Consider the following 14,574-nt stretch of genomic DNA (forward strand, 5'->3'; position numbering starts at 1 on the left):
GCTCAGACACTTGCTCTGGCGGGAGCCACACGCCCTCAGGCGCTAGGTGGCAGGACCTTCTTCCCAGCGTCGTCCCCCCCCGTCTGTGTTATGATCCCCCTCCGAGTCCGGCCTGCAGGGCCTCTTGGCTGGGGGTTCTTTCTGTGCTGGCCCAAAGTCCCTCCCACCAATTTGGGGCTATTAACTCCTCCTTCCAGCTTCTGTTTTTGCCCAGCGTGATGTCAACAGTCCTGGGGCTGTAGCCAGGGGGCTTTTCGGGTCAGACCAACTCAGCATCTGTGGCTGGTTCTCTTGCCCGGGTTACAACATTCAGCGTCATCCCCAATTTCCCCTGGTTCTCGGGGCCCTGGCACAGCTGGGGAACTTGCCCGTGAGCTTGCAGCCGGGCTGCTTCACAGGCTCAACAACCACAACAGTGCGAATGACCCCCAGCTTCCTTGTAGGGCCCGGAGCTCTCCCCTAGGGTGCCCGTGTCCCAATGGCTGCAGCTGCTTGAGGCCCGAGTGCGAGGGGAATGAGGAACTGGGCCGGGGGCTGCAGCCCCAGGAAGCCCATGATGCGCTCGGCCCCTTTCTTCCCCATCAGATGGTTTCTCTGTAATCTCCAGCCCAAATCTACCATGGTCAGAGCAAAGCCAGCTCCCTGCAACGCCCAGCAAACCACATCCCCTCCTGCAGCTGCCTGGTCCCTCTCCGGCCTCAGGATGTTGCAAAAGGGACACTGGGGGAGGGGGAGCCGACCTGCCCCCCAGAAAGGGGAGGGGACAAGATCACGGGGACAAAGCTCAAGAGAAACTGCCCCTCCCCCCCCGGCAGATTCCCCAGCAGATTTGCCTTTCACTCCCCTGATGTTCACCCATTGGACCCCTCAGCCCCCCATTTTGCCCCCTTTGCCTGCATCCCCTCCCCCATTCATGTGCCCCCCAACCCCACCCCCGTCCTGTTAGGTGTAAGAAGTATCAACGGTTTAATATGTTCAATTAGTTGCTCAATAAGGTGTTTATGAAGTAAATCACTGGCTTTAAAATAAGATCCAATATGGAGCAGATGAACTATTGACCCCTGGACTCCATCTCTGAGAGGGGACTTGTTTACCATCAGGGGACAGGCTTAAACCGGTCAAAACCGGTTTTTCCCGCCAAAACCAGCCCTCAGTGTTCCATCTCCTCAGCACTTTTCCCGCCACAAAAGCTTTATAAGGACGTGTTCAGCCCCGGCGCGGGGCCGTCCCCCCCAGCGACGGCCCGTCCACAGTCGGGTCTTCACAGAGGGTTTATGGGCCTGAGCTTTAAGCTCCCAAAGCCCGTCACTGTTTCATTGTATTAATTAAGTTTGCATTTCCCCTCTTCCTCCCAGTTTTTCTGTACCTGTACCCTGACTACACTGACCTTTGTTTGTGCCACACCACCTTGTCTCCTCTTTATTTGATTTACACCACACAAAGAGGGAGGCTAAATCCACTGGTGATAGAGATAGGAGGGAGTCGAGTTTGTATCTTCTGAGAAAAGGGGCTTTCCTTTCCTATTTCTCCCCTACCATTTCTACGTTTTCCTTTTGAAGCATTGCCTTATTCCCCTTGAGGTAACAGTCCCATGTCCCCTCATGTCCCTGGCTGTCCCCGTCCCCCCATTCTGTAGTTCTCTCACATCCCCCCATCAGGTCCCTCTCCCCGCAATTCTGCCCTGTCCCTTCACCCTCCGTTGTGCCTCTCATCCTATCCCCTGTTCTGACCCCCCATCCCCCGTCCTCTCATGCCAGCCCCTGACCGCCCCCTTGTAGGGAAGGGACCCCTGGCTGCCCTCAGTTAACATGGCCGCCCCTGCAGCCCGGCCCCTCGCTGACCCCTGGTTAAGATGGCCAGACTGTCGGGGTGGAGCCCCGCCCCCCCGGCTTCTCTGACCCTAGCCTGACCTGCAGCCTGTGCCCCCCAACTCCCATCTCTTGAGCCTGCCTCATAGTCATGGGGGTGGTCATTGTCTCCCCCCACATCCCTCCCCCCGGCTGGTGCTGCCTCAACAATCCTGCCCCCCCCCGGTTGCTGTGTGTGGGGATCTACATGGGAAAGACCCCCCCAGCCTGCTCCCCCCTCATGCTCACCCCCCATCAGCCCATCTCCCCCAAAGCCCCCATCTTCCACCTGGCCTGTCCCCATCAGGGAGAGAGGCTGAGGGGATGTGGGGGCAGTGGGAGGTAGGGAAGGAAAATGTGGGGGGAGGGGAAGGGGGGCTGATACTGAGGGGAGGCTGGGGCAGGACAGTGACCGGGGATGGGAGGATTTGGGGTCCCCCCCATGTGTGTGTAGATAAATCTCTGCATTAAGCATCTTCGCATAACTTTTCTACGACTTTGTATTGTGCCTCTTCATATAACCTTATACGAGGTTTATCCCTGTGTGACCCCTGTTTTCATACAACTTCGTATCAAGTCCTTTGAAATGGGAACTTTCTATCAAATCCTTATATAGAGACTTTGTATTGAGCCTCAGTATAATGTTATACCCCTAAGGATAGGTCAGGTAGAAGAAAAATGTCTTTTCGCTAGTAGAATAAGATCTCCCCGCCTTTTAATCAATTGCAGTTACGGGGAGCTTGTGTGTGTGTGTGAGTATGCGTGTAATATAGATCAGATGCATATGACACAGTGTTGATTGATGCCTGTATTACCAGTAAATGTGGCGCTTTGCCTTATCTCCCCTGAAAAGATCCTGTGCAGGACTTTAAGTACAACATGTGTTTCAGGCTGAACCTGTCCCCTGACCATTCAGGTGCCCCCATCCCCTCTCTCTCCCCGTCCTGCCTGGCTCAGCAGGGGTTTTGGTGGGAAACAATCCTGCCCCCTCACCTCAGACCCACTGGGGGGGGGGCTATGTGGCAAAGTGCGGTAGCAGAAAAGGGGGGTCAGGAGAGGGCACTGGGGGGCTGTGAATGTGGGGGGGAAGGAGTATCTAGAGGGATGGAGAGGAGGAAGAGAGGAGGGGAAGGTGAGGCATGGAGGGCCATTATGGGGCAGGGAATGTGGGGCAGAGCGGTGTGTGGGGGCAGGAGACTGAGTGGCAAGAAAGTGGGGGATGCAGGACTGAGGGGGCAGGAGCAGGAGGGGGCAGTGAGAGAGGAAGCTGCCGAGGGATTGCAATGGCAGCCCCCTCCTGGGGGGCACCGTCTGCCCCTCCCCCTCAGACACCCCAACAATTCTACCCTGCCAGCTCTGACCTTCTTGGGGGAGCCTGTCTGCCCTCAAACGCCTGTCACCCATCCCGGCCCCCTCAACCCCCCTTCTGACAACCCCAACTTACTTCCCCCAAATGCCCAGAAGAGCCAGCGGCTAAATCACTCTGCACCCTGCTGTGTTCCTGGACACGCAATAAATGGCCCAAGGTGCGAACACGCCCCAGCCCCTGCCCCACACTGAACAGGGTTAAACACAGGGTGAGGTCCAGAGCCCGTAGCCCGCTCAGCCCCACGGCAACCCCCCCCCCCCCTTGACCCCTGGGACCGGCTGTTACAGACACAGCAGAGCAGGAACCAGGGGAGCCGTGGCAGGCGCCGTGTGAAACGAGGGGTTTGTTCCAGCCCCGGACCCATTTGCTGGAGTGAGACTCTAGACGGAAAATCCTCCAGGTTTGGGTGTCTCCCCACTGGCCCCGGAGACGCTAGCAGCTGTGCTGGGGGCGCAGATGAGCCGGCAGAGCTGGGCTGGAGTCAGCGTCACCATGGCTGCTGTTAAAGTCTGACCCTGTTTCCTCCCGGGTTGGGGGTTCAGCCAGGGGAGGGGCGATGGCATCAGGGTCCCTCTCTCCAGCCACTCTGCTCAGGATGTCTCCGCGGAGCAGGGTGTGGATGGCTCAGGGGGCTCAGGAGATGGGGGGTGGCAGCCACGAGGGTGAAGCGAGTCTCTTTCTTTAAGGCCCCCAAGGAGTGGTGGGTGGCACAGCCCATCCCCGCAATATTTTATCCACCAATGAGGCCTCGTTTCCGACACCCCAATTTTGGATCACAGATTTCTGCTCCCCCCCTTCTCCCGTGTCCCAGGCAGGCCCCAGCCCGGCCCGTGGGGTCTGTCCGGCGGCTGCTCGGGTTGGACTAATCCCGTCTTTCTGTCTCCCCGACTTTCCCCCCCAACGTTCGTTCGTCCAGGTTCTCGCGACGCTGCCTGAACTTCTCACTCACCGTCGTCGGCTGAACCCCCCACGAGGGGACATTTGGAGGCTCCGGTGTCACAGCCGCCCCCTGGGGTGGGGAGATTTGGGGGGCAGGGGAGCAGGAAGATCTAGGGGGTTGTACAATAGAAATACAGGGCGGGGGAGGTCTAGGGAGAAAGGGGGGAGAGAAAAGGGGCTGGGGGACCCCGCTGCAGAGAGAGGAGGGGGACAGACACCGGGGGGCAGTAAGGGCCGTTATTCCAGCCCCAGGGTCAGACGCAGCGTCCCCGCTCCCCACTGACAGCCCCAGGCAGAGACCAGCCCAGCTGGGGCAGCGAATGGGACCCCGACACCCACCAGGGGCTGCTCTGTGGGGAGCCTGATGCGCCCAGCGCTGGGGCAGCTCATCTAGCTGGTGCCACAGTGACTGGTGCCTGTGGGGCCAGAGGTCGGGGTTCAATCCTGGGGTGCAGCAGTTGGGTCGGGAACACTCTGGGGGGTGGGATTCTCTGAGGCAGGGGTGTTTGGGGGCAGGGAATTTGTGCTGGCATCTCAGCCCCCCATGGGGAAGCGGCTCTTCTCTATTCCACCATGTTTCTGTTATCCAGGCTCCTGGGGGTGCAGAGAGACAGCATGTTAGAGGGGCCAGTGTCGCCCTGGGCCCAGCCCCTGGAGGGAGCAAGGGGCATGGGGGGGGTCATCTCACCTAGGTGCTCCCCTCAGGTGGCTGTAATAGGCATCAGACAGGATCAGCCCCAGGACAAACAGGACCATGGTGCTCAGCACCAGGCGGGCGATGTTGGCGTAGGTGAAATCCGGGTGCCCTGGGGGGGCTGCTGTGGGGGGAAGGGGAGAGTCACTCGGGGGCTCGGACGGGGAAATCAGCAGCTGGCGCTGCCCCAGGAGCAGAGCCCCCACCCCCATACCCCCACCTGGCAGGTCTGGCCCAGCTCCCCCCAGGGCTCTCCCAGGTGCTGCGGCTCTGGGGCCTCCCCGGGGCATAGGAATTTGGGGGAGATGGTTGGGAGATGTCCAGGTAATCTCCACGCCAGAATTTAACATGGAGAGGGAAGAAAACAAAGTAAGAGAGGATACAGCCATGGGCAGGAGAATGGACATAAGGAGGAAGGGTAGTGTAGATACCAGTCTAATAGGTGATACTGGTGGTAGAATGTCTGGGCCTAACCGGATAATGCCAGTGAAGCCAAACAGCAAGAATTAAGATGTTTGTACACTAATGCGAGGAGCCTAGGTAACAAAATGGAGGAACTAGAGTTATTGGTGCAGGAAGTGAACCCGGATATTATAGCGATAACAGAAACATGGTGGAATAGTAGTCATGACCGGAGTACAGGCATTGAAGGGTCTGTGCTGTTTAGGAAAGACAGAAATAAAGGCAAAGGTGGTGGAGTAGCGTTGTATATCAATGATGAGGTTAACTGTAAAGAAATAAGAAGTGATGGAATGGATAAGACAGAGTCTGTCTGGGCAAAAATCACACTGGGAAAGAAAGCTACTAGAGCCTCCCCTGAGATAGTGCTTGGGGTGTGCTACAGACCACCGGGATCCAATTTGGATATGGATAGAGACCTCTTTAATGTTTTTAATGAAGTAAACACTAATGGGAATTGAGTGATCATGGGAGACTTGAACTTCCCAGATATAGACTGGAGGACAAGTGCTAGTAACAATAATAGGGCACAGATTTTTCTGGATGTGATAGCTGATGGATTCCTTCACCAAGTAGTTGAAGAACCAACAAGAGGGGATGCCATTTTAGATTTGGTTTTGGTGAGTAGTGAGGACCTCATAGAAGAAATGGTTGTAGAGGACAACCTTGGTTCGAGTGATCATGAGCTAATTCAGTTCGAGCTAGATGGAAGGATAAACAAAAATAGATCTGGGACTAGGGTTTTTTATTTCAAAAGGGCTAACTTTAAAGAATTAAGGAAATTAGTTAGGGAAGTGGATTGGACTGAAGAACTTGTGGATCTAAAGGCAGAGGAGGCCTGGAATTACTTCAAGTCAAAGTTGCAGAAATTATCAGAAGCCTGCATCCCAAGAAAGGGGAAAAAATCATAGGCAGGAGTTGTAGACCAAGCTGGATGAGCAAGCATCTCAGAGAGGTGATTAAGAAAAAGCAGAAAGCCTACAAGGAGTGGAAGATGGGAGCGATTAGCAAGGAAAGCTACCTTATTGAGGTCAGAACATGTAGGGATAAAGCGAGAAAGGCCAAAAGCCATGTAGAGTTGGACCTTGCAAAGGGAATTAAAAGCAATAGTAAAAGGTTCTATAGCCAGATAAATAAGAAGAAAACAAAGAAAAAAGAAGTGGGACTTGTAGCGGGCCGGTGTGGCTCCCCTCCTCCCCGGAGAGGGTTGAGCCCCGGACACAGGAAGGGGCGGGGCTACAGCATGGTGAGCCCGCCCCTCAGAGGGTCAGGCGGCGACCCGGAAGAATAAAAGCCGGGCTTCCCAGCTCAGTCAGCTCTCAGCCACCGGAGAGAGCAGACCTGCCTGAGGGAGCTCCTACCGAAGGAACCACGGGAGCCCCGAGCGACTGCCTGAACTGGACGGAGAGCACCCTACCTCGCTCCTGGGAAGACCAGCCGGAGCTCCCCCGCGCCACCTACGACGAGGAGCCCGGGGGAGCGCCCCAGCTGTCGTGCTGTTACCCCGAGGAGCCCCCGGTTTGGCCGGACTTTCCTACGAGCCTACCAGACCTACCTCCCAGCCCGGGCGGGGACGAGCCCATGCAGTGGGACTTCCCGGGGCCAGACGCCGTGGACCAGGTAGGGCAAGAGGGGGATAGTGGAAGTGGCCCGGGGGCAGCTGACCTCAGTCAGGCTGCTGACCAGACTGAACCCATGTCAGTGTGTTGCGGTCAGGATCCCCACTGACCGTCAGCGGTGACGACCGCTGCCTAGGGCCCCGGGCCGGGACACAGTGGAGTGGGTGGGCCTGTGTCCCCCCTGCCACCCCACTCACGGGTGGCAGCCGTCCCCCTCTACCTACTGGCCCAGCCTGCCACAAGAGGCCTGAGCCCTTATACTGTTTGCTACTGGCTCAGCCTGCCACAAGAGGCCTGAGCCCTTATACTGTTTGCTACTGGCTCGGCCTGCTACAAGAGGCCTGAGCCCCTGTACTGTTTGCTACTGGCAGCCTGCCACAAGAGGCCTGCCCTTATACTGTTTGTCGCTCAGCCCCTGATCCCGAGGGCCTGGGCCTTTGCCAGACCGTTAGTACTGCTTATAGCTCAGCCTGACAGCAAAAGGACTGAGCCCCAACTGACTCTGTCTTCATTTACCTCGCCTTAAAGGGACAGGACAGAGCACCCCCTGTGAGACCAGTGGGCCGGTGTGGCTCCCCTCCTCCCCTCAGAGGGTTGAGCCCCGGACCCGCCTGTTACAGGACTGCTAAACATTGAGGATGGAATGGAGGTTAAGGATAATCTAGGCATGGCCCAATATCTAAACAAATACTTTGCCTCAGTCTTTAATGAGGTTAATGAGAAGCTTAGGGATAATGGTAGGATGACAAACGGGAATGAGGATATGGAGGTAGATATTACCACATCCAAGGTAGAAGCCAAACTCGAACAGCTTAATGAGACTAAATCGAGGGGCCCAGATAATCTTCATCCAAGAATATTAAAGGAACTGGCACATGAAATTGCAAGCCCATTAGCAAGAATTTTTAATGAATCAGTAAACTCAGGGGTTGTACCATACGACTGAAGAATTGCTAACATAGTTCCTATTTTTAAGAAAGGGGAAAAAGTGATCTGAGTAACTATAGTCCTGTTAGTTTGACATCTCTAGTATGCAAGGTCTTGGAAAACATTTTGAAGGAGAAAGTAGTTAAGGACATTGAGGTCAATGGTAATTGGGACAAAATACAACATGGTTTTACAAAAGGTAGATCGTGCCAAACCAACCTGATCTCCTTCTTTGAGAAGGTAACAGATTTTTTAGACAGAGGAAATGCAGTGGATCTAATTTACCTCGATTTCAGGAAGGCATTTGATATGGTTCCACATGGGGAATTATTAGCTAAATTGGAAAAGATGGGGATCAATATGAAAATCAAAAGGTGGATAAGGAACTGGTTAAAGGGGAGACTACAATGGGTCATACTGAAAGGTGAACTGTCCGGCTGGAGGGAGGTTACTAGTGGAGTTTCTCAGGGATCGGTTTTGGGACCAATCTTATTTAATCTTTTTATTATTGACCTTGGCACAAAAAGTGGGAATGTGCTAATAAAGTTTGCAGATGACACAAAGCTGGGAGGTGTTGCTAACACAGAGAAGGACCGGGATATCCTACAGGATAATCTGGATGACCTTGTAAACTGGAGTAATGGTAATAGGATGAAATGTAATAGTGAAAAGTGCAAGGTCATACATTTAGGGATGAATAACAAGAATTTTAGTTATAAATTGGGGACACATCAATTGGAAATAGCAGAGGAGGAGAAGGACCTCGGAGTATTGGTTGATCACAGGATGACTATGAGCCGCCAATGTGATATGGCCGTGAAAAAAGCTAATGAGGTCTTGGGATGCATCAGGCGAGGTATTTCCAGTAGAGATAAGGAGGTGTTAGTACCATTGAACAAGGCACTGCTGAGACCTCATCTGGAATATTATGTGCAGTTCTGGTCTCCCATGTTTAAGAAGGATGAATTCAAACTGGAACAGGTTCAGAGAAGGGCTGCTAGGATGATCCGAGGAATGGAAAACCTGTCTTATGAAAGGAGACTCAAAGAGCTTGGCTTGTTTAGCCTAACCAAAAGAAGGTTGAGGGGGGATATGATTGCTCTCTACAAATATATCAGAGGGATAAATATTAGGGAGGGAGAGGAATTATTTAAGCTCAGTACCAATGTGGACACAAGAATAAATTGATATAAACTGGACACTAGGAAGTTTAAACTTGAAATTAGATGGTTTCTAACCATTAGAGGAGTGAAGTTCTGGAACAGCCTTCCAAGGGGAGCAGTGGGGGCAAAAGACATATCTGGCTTCAAGACTAAGCTTGATAAGTTTATGGAAGGGATGGTATGATGGGATAGCCTAATCTTGGCAATTAATTTGGCAATTGATCTTTGATTATCAGCAGGTAAGTATGCCCAGTGGTCTGTGATGGGATGGGATCTGAGTTACTACAGAGAATTCTTTCCTGGGTGCTGGCTGGTGCGTCTTGCCCACATGCTCAGGGTTTAGCTCATCGCCATATTTGGGGTCGGGAAGGAATTTTCCTCCAGGGCAGATTGGCAGAGGCCCTGGAGGTTCTTCGCCTTCCTCTGCAGCGTGGGGCACGGGTCACTTGCTGGAGGATTCTCTGCAGCTTGAGGTCTTTAAACCACAATTTGAGGACTTCAGTAACTCAGACATAGGTGAGGGGTTTGTTACAGGAGTGGGTGGGTGAGATTCTGTGGCCTGCGTTGTGCAGGAGGTCAGACTAGATGATCATAATGGTCCCTTCTGACCTTAAAGTCTATGAGTTTTCTTGCAGCAACCTACAGGGCAGGAGGCTTTGGAGGAGTTGGGGGACTGGCAGTGGGGGAGGGGTGGGGGAGTGTTTCCAGGGCTGATTCAATTATGATTCGCCCCCAGCCCCGGTACCTGGCCCCGCACTGCCCAGGAGGGCAGGAGCCGGCACCGCTGCACGCTGGGTCGGGTCAGTTCCCCCTGCGGGAATAGAACCAGCATCTGTCGGGGCAGGGGGAGGGGATGAAACAGCAACTTAGTGATCACCCCACCCCTGACTCAGCATCAATCATCACTGTCAGTCCTGGGAAGGGGGGAGTGAGATTTTAGTGGCTGGGGAGTGGGGTCCCCCCTTTCCCTCACTGAATCAAACCAGGAGGCGCTAATACTGACAGCCCAAACTCGCTCTGAGATCACCGGTGGGGGTTGGGAACCACACGGGATCCGTCATTCTGGATCCAGTTTTCTTGTGGACAGTCTACCTTAGTCCATCTTTCTATCCCTCACCAGACATGCTCCCATCTGTCCACCGCCCTACGTTCCCAAGGACCCACATTCCCACCAACCCATGGCTGTCAGTCCCCATGGATCTGTCTATCTAGAAGAATTGAACCCACCAGTTCTGTCTGCAGGGACCATCCCCCTCCAAACGGCCCGAATGGCCCCGTGAGCATCTGAGCGGGGAGCCCTGTTCCCTGGGGGATGAATTGTTCCATTTATCTCGCTCACCTTCTCCCTCCAGCTCCATGGGGGGGGCGGGCAGGAATCCGGCTTCTGGGGCCCAGCTGGGTCAGTTCACTTGGTGGGATTAAAATGAGCTTCTGCTGGGACGGGGGAGGGAGGGAACCGAGAACCCAGGCCCAGGGGAGGAAGCTGCTGAAACAGTGACACTGGTCAGCCCACGACCTGGCGTTTCTTTTGGCTTTAATTGTCCGGGCTGGTGGGGAGTGAATTCAGCGCTGGAGCCGGAGCCGGCTGGGCAGCCCCTGGGCCCCGACTCCTCTGTGTGTCCCCAGAGCAGGGGAAGGAAGGGCAGCATCCCCCTGGGAAAGGTCCCTGCTCTGCAGCTCCCCCTCAGGGCAGGGATCCCCCCTCCCTGAGCCCCAAACCTCCAGCAGCTGCTGCTCCCCCCTTGCTGGGAACCCTCTAGTGTGTCTGTCCCTGCCCCCAGCCAGGCATCCCCTCTGCTGGGCCCAGGGCTCAGGGCAGATCCTGGCTCTGAGCATCCCATTGGGGCAGAGACCCCTGATCAGGGGCGTGCACAGGAATAAAAATGTGGCTGCTTTTGGAGGGGCACTTTGTGTGCCCCCCGCAGCCCGAGGAGCTGGCTCTGCTCCCCGGAGGAGTTCTGAGCTCCGGCCCCACTGATTTGGGGGGGCCCTGTGCCTGCTTGCCCCCCTTTCACATGCCCCTGCTCCTGAGGGTCTGGCAGGGTGTGGGGCTGGGAACGGGGATACTGAGCCAGGCCCCTCACCTGCTACCACCAGCTCCACGGGGTCGCTGGGATGTGACCAGGATAACGGGTACCATTTGTCGTGATAATAGCAGCTGTAGCTCCCTGCGTCTCTCCGGCTCACGTTGCGAATGGGAAACTCAGCCAGGTCCCCAGCCGGCTCCACGTCCTGCAGCACGGTCGGGTTTCCATCTTTGTACAGAAGGAACCTCATGTTCTGGTGCCGACCCCAACACCGGACGGTCACGGCTCCCCCCAGAGAGACCCCCCCACTGGGGCGCAGGGAGATGGAGGGTTTGGGGTAGCTGGGCTCTGCAGTGAGAAGGAGACAGGCCGTGAGACAGAGCCCGGCACAGTCACTGCGCCCCATCCTCACCGGACAGTCCCAGAGACGGAGCCCCTGGGAGAAAACCCAGCCAGAGGAACCTCTCCGACATCCCAGAGATTCCTGGGAGCTACATCAGAAGCTGCCTAATATCTAGAGCACCCCGCCACACCCGTCTATCTATCTAATGGGGCCCCACATGCTGGGAGTCAGGACGCCTGGGTTCTTTCCCTGACCCTGGGAGGGGAGTGGGGTCTAGTGGTTAGATTGGGAGAGGGCTGGGAGTCAGAGGTCCTGGGTGTTGCACAAACGTGCTGAGTAAAAGCCCCGGCCCTAAAGCCAAGTCCTGACGATCCAACCAGACACAAGGTGCAGGAGGGATGATTATGTCCCATTTATACAAGGGGAAATGGAGGCAAAGGCAGGTTAAGTGACACCCCAAGGCATGTCCCATCTGCCCAGAGACCCCCATAATGGTCTGGCTGGGCATGGGGCTGGGAGCGAGGACACCGAGCCGGGCCCCTCACCTACTACAATGATCCGCACAATGTCACTGGGATCTGACCAGTTGGGCGGCTCCAATGTGGAACGAGATCGGCACCTGTAGACCCCTCCGTCTTCCCGTCTGGCGCTGGGGATGATAAATTCGCCTCCGTCCCCAGCAGCATCCAGCTCCTGGATTTCAGTTCCATCTTTATACAGAAATAACCTCCTGGCCTCACACCGACACTGACAGCGGATGGTGACGGCTCCCCCCGGGGCAATCACCCTGCTGGGGCTGACGGAGATGGAGGGTCCGGGCGCGGGGAGCTCTGCGTTCACACACAAACAGGAGTGAGATGGGGAGACAGAAACCCCTCCCCGTGTGTCTGTAACCTGCCCTTAGCGCCCGGCTACAGGGACAGCGCCAGGGCTAACAGACACCTCACTGCATCCACAGGGAACCTGTGGGCCGGGTTCTGATCTCAGGCGCACGGGATCAATCCGGAGTCACCCCTGACTGCACTGGGGGCAGGGCTGGGCTCTGATCTCAGCCCACCACAAGGGTGACCATATTTCCCTATGCTGAATATGGGACACCTGGTAAAATTACTTGTATTCAAATGAGTTCAACGGCCACCAGCCAGAACTACGCAGTACAAACATTCAAATTAACATCGAGTTGACTGAGCCTGTGTTTAAAATAAATTCTTTGTAGCTGGATTCTTTTTATTTATCTTTAAGGCTTTAGCGTTCACATGGAGAGGGGTGACACACACACACCCCTATCCCCCCTACAGGAAGAAGTTACACACACACACACACACTCCCATACCCCTCTCTCACACGGGTGGGCTGGTGACTGACCAACCCGAACCTCCCTGCCCAGGGCTCTGAACCCTCCATGCCTGGCTGGGCCCTCGGGGACGGACCCACCTCTCCTGATACCTGGTGCCATGTCTTCCCGAAGCAACGTGTGAGGGCGGTGAGACACAGGGCCACATGCCACCCCCCACCCAGATTTCTGCCAGGGTTCACACCAGAGTGTGGCTAGCAGCAGCCTCTCGGGCCTATGTGGGAGGGAAGGGACGGGAGCTGCTTCCAGTCACCGAGGAGGAGTTGTGGGGAAGGGAGGACCTGGCCCGTGTCTTTGCAGAGCTCATCTCTCCCCCTCTCCCCCATGGCTGGAAGCAGCTTGTCCCTTCCTGCCCGCACAGTGTGGAAAGGCAGCGAACACCCCCAGGCTGCTGCTGGCCACCCACATAACCCAGCCGCCTCCTGTCCCCCAGCTACAGCGCGGGCAGGAAGGGGTTAAGCCCTAAGGCTGCACTGTGCCCCAGGGCCCAGGGAACCTGCCTGCAGGGGCCTCAGTGAGCCCGGCCAGAGAGGGGGCTCAGCAGGGGAGATGCCGAGGATCAGCCCCGCGCTCCCTGGGGGCAGGACCCAGGGCGAGGGGGTGGGGGGCAAAGAGGGTGCTAAGCTCCTGCCCAGGGGCTCCTGTGAAGCCTGAAGGTTCAGGGTATGAATAGGCTGGAAATCGCTTTCCCCCTTCCCGTCCTGAACACTAAAGTTTCCCCTGCCCCACAGATACTCACGTCTGGACACCCCGCTCTGCCCGGCCAGCCAGCAGCCTGGAAAGGAGATGGGACATTAGGGACCAGATCCCACAGTGACAATATTACACCCTGGGCTCTGATCCCACCCCCACCCGCCCACCCCATGGGCACATGCCCTGGGCTCTGATCTCCCCCATGGGCGCATGCCCTGGTCTCCGATCTCCTCTATGGGCACATGCTCTAGTTTTATCCGATACTCACCGAGGAGGAGGACGGTGAGAACAAATGCCATGATGGGGGCAGCGAGGGGCTCCTCATCACTACCACTGACACCCTGAAGCCAAACTCCACTGACCCCCAAATAAGGAACTCAGCTGGTGGCTCCAGCTACAGGAAGCTGATGATGTGTCGTCTCTTCCTGTGTCCATCACACCTTGTCTCTAATCTGCAGGCGAAATCTAGGGCAGGCAAAGCAAGCAGAGGTCCCTGCAAAACCCAGGAAACCCTGGGCCCATCAGCCTGGCCACGCATCATGCAGCTCCCAGCTTGTCTATGCCTCTGTGGGGAGGGGGGAGAGGTAACCCTCTGTGCACCCTGCAGCATTCGGGAACGTGCATCGGGCTGGGAGCCAGGAGACCACAGGGTCTTGTCTTCAATCTTCCACTGACCACTGCAGTAGAACCTCAGAGTTACGAACTGACCAACCAACCACACCCCTCACTTGGAACTGGAAGTGAGCAATCAGACGGCAGCAAAGATAACTTAAAACACACCAAATACAGAACAGTTCTGTGTTAAACATAAACTGTTCAAAACATAAAAGGGAAGTATAAAAAGGAAGATTTGACAAGGGAAGGAAACTGTTTCTGTGCTTGTTTCATTTAAATTAAGATGGCTAAAAGCAGCATTTTTCTTTGGCATGGTGAAGTTTCAAAGCTGTACTAAGTGTCGCCCTCCGGTGCTCGCACACAGTGCTGGGCTGGGCCGGGGCTGCATTAAAGATGCATCAACTGCCCGGCAAAAGGGTCCCAATGAGCCTCCTTCAATCAGCCCCCTTGTCTCCCAAGGCCCCGACCCCCCTGCTCACCAGCTCCCTGGGAACCTTTGTCCCCGGCCCCCAGAGCAGGAGGGAG

General features: G+C 55.7%; 1 protein-coding gene across 1 annotated transcript; it reads right to left on the reverse strand.

The window, feature by feature from the left end:
• Positions 1-4,718: 4,718 nt before the first annotated feature.
• On the reverse strand, positions 4,719-13,733 carry LOC120393559 (osteoclast-associated immunoglobulin-like receptor). The gene is made up of 6 exons (XM_039518186.1): positions 13,703-13,733; positions 11,933-12,217; positions 11,155-11,392; positions 10,357-10,412; positions 4,844-4,973; positions 4,719-4,749 (listed from the first exon to the last, which is right to left on the reverse strand). The coding sequence occupies exons 1-6, from the start codon at positions 13,731-13,733 to the stop codon at positions 4,719-4,721; spliced, it is 771 nt and encodes a 256-aa protein (XP_039374120.1).
• Between the last annotated feature and the right edge of the window lie 841 nt (positions 13,734-14,574).

This window comes from Mauremys reevesii, unplaced genomic scaffold, assembly GCF_016161935.1.
Source record: "Mauremys reevesii isolate NIE-2019 unplaced genomic scaffold, ASM1616193v1 Contig23, whole genome shotgun sequence".
NCBI classification, from domain to species: domain Eukaryota; kingdom Metazoa; phylum Chordata; order Testudines; family Geoemydidae; genus Mauremys; species Mauremys reevesii.